This window comes from Periplaneta americana, chromosome 14 (genome assembly GCF_040183065.1).
Source record: "Periplaneta americana isolate PAMFEO1 chromosome 14, P.americana_PAMFEO1_priV1, whole genome shotgun sequence".
NCBI classification, from domain to species: Eukaryota; Metazoa; Arthropoda; class Insecta; order Blattodea; family Blattidae; genus Periplaneta; species Periplaneta americana.
The window spans coordinates 160,198,490-160,206,503 of NC_091130.1; the positions used below are offsets into that span (position 1 = coordinate 160,198,490).

An 8,014-nucleotide genomic window follows, 5' to 3' on the forward strand; every position below is an offset into this window, starting at 1 on the left:
TTAATTAAAATCAGATTTTGAACTCCCGTTTAAACTTACTTACTTATGGCTTTTAAATAACCCAGAGGTTCATTGCCGCCCTTACATATGCCCGCCAACGGTCCCTATCGTGAGCAAGATTAATCCAGTCCCAACCGGGATATTTCAGTGACTAACGTAACAATCGTATATAAATTGTGCATACATACATGAAACATAATAAATGCTGGTATTTTTATATTAGTACCATATTATTTAGTACATAAAGCTCTATTGAAGGAATTAAAAAGAACGTTTTAAATGTCAACTCTATTTATACAATACTCACTTTAGGTAGTGTGACAAACGTAACGCTTTTATTGCCCTCTGAAAATGGTACACCTCATCTGCCTTCCACAGATAAAACAGTGAGTCCCATCGAACGTTTCCGGTATTTCTGTCAGTGGTTCTCCATGCTACAGCCGCTGCTTGCATCACGCATTAAAAATAACGTACTGTCGTATTTGACCATTTTCACGAGTTCGTCTCTCTTTACCGGCATGTCTGGTGAATCCCCTAGTACTTAGCTTGTTTTATCACCCCTGACTGGTGTCTATGTTATCCTTCAGGCATCAGCTCTTTTTGTGTATGTGACAAGAAAGATGGAATGAGGGATAGAGAGAATAGACGCCGCCACGTGACAGTGTATATTGGTAACTCCCCGTACTCCGAAATTAGCTGTGCCAGTCTGCAGTCTGCTTCACAGCTAGTAAAGGCAAGCAGTGATCAACTAAGAATAAGTGCAATTCATTTCGTCGTGTTGTGTTTTGCAATGGTTACATACCTATTCAGTGCATGAATGTGTGCAGATTTTGAAAACGTACGTACGGAAAAAAAATTAACAAAACTTCCAGCAGCTGCTGTGTGGAGAGTGAGTAACGAATGTTATTAATATAACATAGTCCACCGCTGTGGTGTCGTGGTAGCGTGTTCGCTCCCGAACCCAGCGGGCCGGGGTTCGATTCCCCGCTTAGAACGAGTTGTCTGGGTGAGGTTTTTTTTCGGGGTTTTTCCCTCATTCCTATGGATGAATATCAGGTATGCATTCTCGCCACTTCCTTTCTCCCCCTCATCATCCTTCCTTATCGTTCCGGTTTTCAGATCGTTTGAGGGGGGAATGGTACACGGACTTAGAAGGATGGTGGGACTGGTCGTTAGGGTGTTGGGGGTTAGGTGGGCTCGCAACTCATCCCAGGGGCGCACAATAGACCTCAGGTCGCGGTGCACAGGGATGTTCCCTTCCCGGCCTCAGAAAATATAACCTAGCACGTAAGTTTTAATTCGGTGAAGCGCCCGGGAGTTCGCGGAGGGGAACCTGCTTACTACCACCCTAGATCATATTATGTGTGTGTGATCTGGGCTGCCACTACTACTTTCATTGCTTTTAAGGAACCCGCAGGTTCATTGCCCCCTCACATAAGGCCGCCATCGGTCCCTATCCTGTGCAAGATTAATCCAGTCTCTATCATCATATCCCATCTCCCTCAAACTCATTTTAATATTATTCTTCCACCTACGTCTCGGCCTCCCCACTACTAATATATTAATAATCTATTTGCGTTTGTATTTATTTTAGAGGCTTTAACATCTACGGCCATATCGCGTGTGGGGAATCTTTGGGTGTATCAACAGGTCGTTGACTATTGTTTCTATTGTGGTATGTTATAACTGCTTTAATGTGTATGATATCGGAGATCTTAAGCTTCAGGCTACTGCGGAAGGATAATGGGACAGCTGCACAGTGGCGCAACAACTTTGGTTGGGGTGGGGTAAGAATTTTGTCGTATACAATTTTTATAAGAAATCTTACCATAATAATAAATTGTGATTGTGGATTAGACCAAATTTGAAGTATGAAAAAAGAATACAGTAATTACATATTATTGTAAAATTAGTTTTAAATAAATAATTTTGAAACATTAAGTTAAATAATATTTTTTTATAAATTCGATTATAAACATTTAAAATATATATATATATATATATATATATATATATATATATATATATTATTCGAATGTAGTATTGCAACTGTAACTGGTTATCGATGAAGAAATGCCACCTCTGATAAGAAGGAAGTAAAGAGTAGGATGTATATAGGTATATTTATGTTCTTACCGTTATCTTCCATTTGCTTTTTTCTTTTGACAGACCTCTTCGTTGCAATCTTAATAGTAATACTACTTCGATCTATAAATGAAAAACCGAAATCTTGCAATAACACATTAATTAAATTAGCACTAAACAAACAAAATGATGATCACACAAAACAAGAAACAACACGTTGAGCGCCCGACTTCGACGATATTGAAACTACTTCCGAATTCATTGTGGTGATGTTCCTTTCGTGTGACTGTCGTAATGGTTCCAATTTAGTTATTTTTATTATTATATAAAGTGACTTGAAGTTCTTTCATCTCATTAAAATAAATTATAAACTTGAATTTTTGGTCACAAAGAAGAGTATAAACTATATTATATACGTCTTTAATATTTTTGAAGGACAAAAACTATATTGTTCACCCCTCTGAATTTAAGGGAATATCCACTGAATTAGGGGTTCTTAACCTATGAGTCGCGACCCAAATAAGGGTCGCCGTGGCTTCCCGAAAAAATAAAATTAAAGTACTTGGGATTATGATTATGTTTTATAATTATTGCTTATTATAAAATATCACAACTCTATATTAATAAATAATTGCTACACTTACTTGTTTTTATTACAATAGCACTGTTTAACTTCAAAATAGGCCCATGGGTCGCGCAAGTTTATCGCCCAGTTAACTTTGCGTCTTTTTCAAAAAAGGTTAAGATCCCTGCACCAAATGAATGAATCCACCCATTGTTGCGCCACTGCAGTGCAAGAGAGAGTTCTGAAGCGTCGACCTCTCTGGATAAGTAATACTAAGTTTTTGTTTTGTTTGTTTTCGTTTGCCTATTAAAATTTTCATCTATTGAAGTAGAAACATATTTTCATTACTCATGATTTTCCATTCTAAAATCCCTAAGTTTTTATTTTATATTTTTAGTTCTTATAATTTGGATTCAGCCATCCCTAAGACAAAACTTCACGAAACCTCATCGAATTAAATTCTGTCCCCAGTCTGGTTCAAAATAATGGCTTCAGGTGTATAGGCTACTAATATAGTGATTAAATTATGTACAGGTACGAAATTCTAATTTGTTGGACCTATAGTAGGGATCTACTTCATCTAATAACATAATGGATATCAGCAGTAATATTCATACATAATCCTGTTGTATATGCATTACATTAATTATATTATATACTACACTTCACATATAACGGCTCACGCAATAAACACGTTTCATCAATATTTAACTTTCTGATTTGTTAATATAGGTGATAATAAAACACTTTTCAAGTGTCCGTCAAACATTACCCACGACCTTATTGTGATTACAAGAAGAGGGGGAGGAGAAGGCAGATGTACGGGGAAATCTGCTTAGCTATCGCCTTCATTGAACTCTGTTTATCTAGGAAGAGCTGGCATTCCGTGGAATTCATCATCACGTGCTTGTTGCGGGATTTTAAGCCGCCTTCATTCTGCGCATGCGCTAGAGTGAAGGCTATAAAACGAGGTACGGCCGGCGAGCTCGAATCAATTGGACTACGCCGCTGAGACATCAAGGATACAGTGATACAGCAAGCCAACACCGAGGTGTGAAGTTTAGTGCCCCTGTGTTGTGGTGTGGTCGTAGTGGCTAACAGTCAGAAAGTGATCATTCAGCTGAACAACGTGGTGCATCATTTGAAAAGTTTGCAATACAAATCCGTTCAACAGAAGAGTTCTTCCGTTCACTTGGACAATTTGAACTCTCAACTAGACAACATGACTCTGGAAGATTTCACCGAAAGCGCCATGAGCAGGTTAGTTATCAATGCTACTTAAATTAAGTTAACCTTTTCTGTACTAGACCGAATTTAATCAAGCATTTTATATTTATTATATTTTATTTTAGTAACTTCTCAATTATTAAAACTAGTTTTATTTTACAAGTTTCTCACAATCATTAAACATTTGTAAGAAGTAATTTTACAGAATGTATTTTCTGCGTGATCTAAGTGCCCCGTTACCAAGTACTTCAATCCATTTGCACAAAATTTTAAAGTGTTAGAAATAAAACATTCACAAGACATGCTTCATGTAGCCTACTTCACAATTGAACATGACCTACTCTCTGTAGTAATTCACAATTATTGCAATACAGTCAGATTTGCTTGAGCATTTTGAATCAGTTTTAACATTTCCAAATTGCTTTTGAATAAATAGTTGAAATTTGTGTAACGGTTATGTAACCGAAATTGCGAGTAGCCATGTGAACGTCACGAGGAATAACCAGACTTGCGCGATTGCGCAATATTGCACATGTGGTTTTCTGCCGTCTCATACGATTACAGTACAGAAGTTCATATCTAATGTTACGCAACATCACTTGCTTTATTTTTATTCATATCACATTGTCATCTTCAGATGATTTTGTTGCTATGCTTGCGTAAATGAAAGTCATCTCGTTAACACTGGACGTTAGAAAGTGCGACATGATTGCAGGTAGCTTATTTCACAATATTAGTACAATTCCACACTATCGACATAATTTCAAATGTACCGTAATTAATTTTTCAATAATTACAGCCATCATCAGTGGCAGATACTGTAAATTTTCATGTTAAAAGAAAAATATTTCCATAATGTTGAAGCTGCAAAATTCGGCGACTCCAAATTAAGTAAAATCGGTCATTTTCGCCCTTTCGAGGTCGTTAGTATTTCAAGGTGGGGTTACTGACCGTTACTCCCACCACTTTCCAATATTTCGCGAAACGTGGAAGGAGATGAATTCCATGACATAATGTTGTGCAACGATATTAAATCAGAGTAGGTATATCAGGTGGGACCGGCGACACTTGCATCCAGTCTCAACAGTGAAGGAGCGGAGGAACATTCTTCGTGACGTTCACTGGTTTATTGTTGTACACGTATCCATGCGAATGAGAATTCCTTTATTTCAGAGTAAATGCCATGCAGGGCACTAACGGGTGTTTTTCTTGTGTCATAAACAGGAAAACAGTTTCTAAAGCGGTAATGGCCGTCCTCAGACGAGCCCAAGCCGAAAACCGTCTGACGTGTGGACTTCTGCCAGCCATAAAATTACTGGAGATGGACCCCGACAGCGCCCTGTTCTGCATCATGCCCCAGAGCAGCCAGGGCAATGCAGCCCTGCACATCCAGACCGTCCTGCTCCAGGCTTTCTGCTACGAAAATGACATCCACATCATACAGGTACGTACCCTTCTAGCCATACTTCCAAAGAAATTTTAATTATTTTTAAACTTGCTACAAAATTATACACATTTATTTGAAATTTAAAGTTGTCTGGTTTTTATTTTTAATCACATAAACTAGCCTATTTGCATATGCAATTTCAAAATCAGTATAAAATAAATTTGCATACCTACTATAGCTATCTAAACAGTTCAATTTTCCATAAGCGTACGCATGCAATCTGGAAAGAATCAAGTTTATAACGCGCGACCAATTAAGATTTTGTGTCTATATGGTACGCCGTTTTGAATGTCATATTGACTACATATACTGTATATTATATTAATTAATATTAAATATCAATCTTGCATAATGCGTACAGTTACCTGTGTAGACGCACCTTATACATATGCCGTAATTTGGTAACATCATTGGTCTCGTTGAGCAAAAGAGAACTCTTTAAAGTAGCAAAGAAGTGAATCTCCATAGTTGTCCTTTAAACAGGGAGCAAGGACATTTTGATTTTAATGATTGAATTCATTTTCCAGGTGGACAGTTCAGAGAAGCTTGGAGACATCGTGACTGGGAAAGATAATGGCCCACGCTTGGACACAAGCTGTGTGCTTGTCCACCAGCCATGGGCCACGGATCAACCAGAACTCTCGAAATGGGAACAGCAGTTGGTAGGATTTTGCCACAAGACTCTCGATGAATACCCTCAACCAGTGATCAAGCTGCCAGCATTGTGAAAGCCGCACAGAGAAACTCCTGGAAAAAAGGTGCTTATCATTACCACCTACATCTGTTATTTGTGAACATTATTACTGCAGAAACAAAATCAGTTTTGTCGCAGAGCCATTATTAAGATGTGATCACAGTCTAGTATATAAAGTCGAGAAGCTCAATACGTAGTAAATATGCAAACATTAGATAGTTGCTCACCACTAGGATCGCTAATATCGCCTCATTACAGGCAATGCAAAATAGAACCGTCACAGTCTATTGTTTCTAGCACCCTCAAAACTCAAGCTTCGTAACTGTATATAGTAGACTGTGATGTGATGTTGCTAGTAATCATAATCATAATAAATATAATCATTTATTGCATCCACTGATCATATATATGACAAATTTACAAACTAATAATTCATTACATAATACACATAAAAGTAATAACTATAATTAAATGCAACACAAATACAAATATACAAAACTTCGAACTTGATTGAAGAAAACTACAGGTCGGTCGATTTCGGCTATAAGTCCCGTTTGCACTATGTCTTGGTCAGGAGTAGATTTCAACAATCACGTCCTTCATGAGAAGACATTCTTCTCGAAGTCAGGATCTGGAAAAGAGTATAAGTAGGCCTAATATTATCTTTGTAGACAAGACTAAAAGAATAAAAGAGTCATGATAGATACAAGCAGAAAGAAGTTACAGTGGTTCAGATTTGATAAAGGAATATTTTCAAAATCACTGAAAGCAAATATCAGTATGGAATGTGCTATTTAACGTGCAAAATCAATAATACTGCAAACAGTCCTTATTAAAAGGAAATTTCTCACTCTCGCTGAATATAGCCTATATTAAACCAGGGAATTTTCAAAGGATATCGACATTAGCTAAGACGATCCCTTGACAATAAATTCGTCCTTCTATAATTAGATATCAATCATTTGCTGAAAATGAGCACAGCTCGATGGTCAGGCCAATTTTATTGTCAGTGGAACATTCCATATAATTCTGACAAAACCAGAACCGAACAAGGGAGCTCACCATTCACAATCATTTTGCAGAAATAGGTCTGAAGATTCCTGAGTTTAAATATAAAACCATCAGTTGGAAAATCGAAGAATAAAATAAGTGAATATTTGTTTTTATTTGTTGCAGGTTCTTTAAGCCATGGAAGGCACTTTTTGTCTTCTTCAAAGGGTGTTTCGCCCCATAATCAGGAAGGCATCGTAACGCCATTGAGTACACCTGATGTCAAAGGGCGACGCCCACCTGGAGGGTGCAGTGCAGCATCTTCGCATGACCCAGTTTGTGTATCGGTTGGTGATCAGCCAGCACTGTTTGAGTCTGCAGTATTTCTACAGTGTGTTTGTGGTTACTTCTCATCGCTAAGTCTTGTACGGACTGCAGAGCTTTAACGGATTACCATAGTGTAGGGTTAGCAGACTGGTTTTATTGTGCGTGTACAACTGACGAAAAGAAGAAAGTGAGGGGAAAAAGAGATAATATTGTTGTAAACAGAAAAAGATGATGTTTTGTAAAATATGTTATCATTTATAAATAAAATATTCTACTGGAAATGAAATTTATGCTTTTAATTTACTAATGTCAATCTCCTTATCGCTTGAAGGTATTTCATATTATATAGGTGAAGAGCCCTTTCATTTAAATCATAGCTGAAGTATGGGACGCCCACACTTTAAGCTGTGAATCTTTTCTGGTCGACTAGCTGCAATTGTTGCCACCAGATTCGGAGTTCATGATCTCTGAACCTGGTGGAGTGCATTGGACTTTATAAGCAGCATAAATTGGAGTTACGCAATAAAAGACCAATCGCCAAAAACCTGCTTTCGAGATACTCACCATTGAAATAAATCTAGTTTTTATTAAACATCTTATGCAAAAAGTATTGTAACATTCATACTATTACAAAAATTTGCACAAATAATATTAAAAAAAGGTTAACTGGTTTTTAATA

The 8,014-nt window shown here is 37.3% G+C and overlaps 1 protein-coding gene across 1 annotated transcript; it reads left to right on the top strand.

Annotated features, from left to right (window-relative positions):
• Positions 1-3,539: 3,539 nt before the first annotated feature.
• Gadd45 (Growth arrest and DNA damage-inducible 45) lies at positions 3,540-7,621 on the top strand. Its single transcript, XM_069846531.1, has 4 exons — positions 3,540-3,910; positions 5,102-5,321; positions 5,852-6,082; positions 7,195-7,621. The coding sequence occupies exons 1-3, from the start codon at positions 3,873-3,875 to the stop codon at positions 6,050-6,052; spliced, it is 459 nt and encodes a 152-aa protein (XP_069702632.1). The 5' UTR covers positions 3,540-3,872; the 3' UTR covers positions 6,053-6,082; positions 7,195-7,621.
• Positions 7,622-8,014: the final 393 nt, after the last annotated feature.

Excerpts from the sequence above, each read along its gene's own strand:
- Gadd45 (XM_069846531.1), top strand. The coding sequence starts at position 3,873 with ATGACTCTGGAAGATTTCACCGAAAGCGCCATGAGCAG. Across the intron at positions 3,911-5,101 it reads ACCGAAAGCGCCATGAGCAG|GAAAACAGTTTCTAAAGCGG; the intron begins GTTAGTTATCAA and ends TGTCATAAACAG. Across the intron at positions 5,322-5,851 it reads ATGACATCCACATCATACAG|GTGGACAGTTCAGAGAAGCT; the intron begins GTACGTACCCTT and ends TTCATTTTCCAG.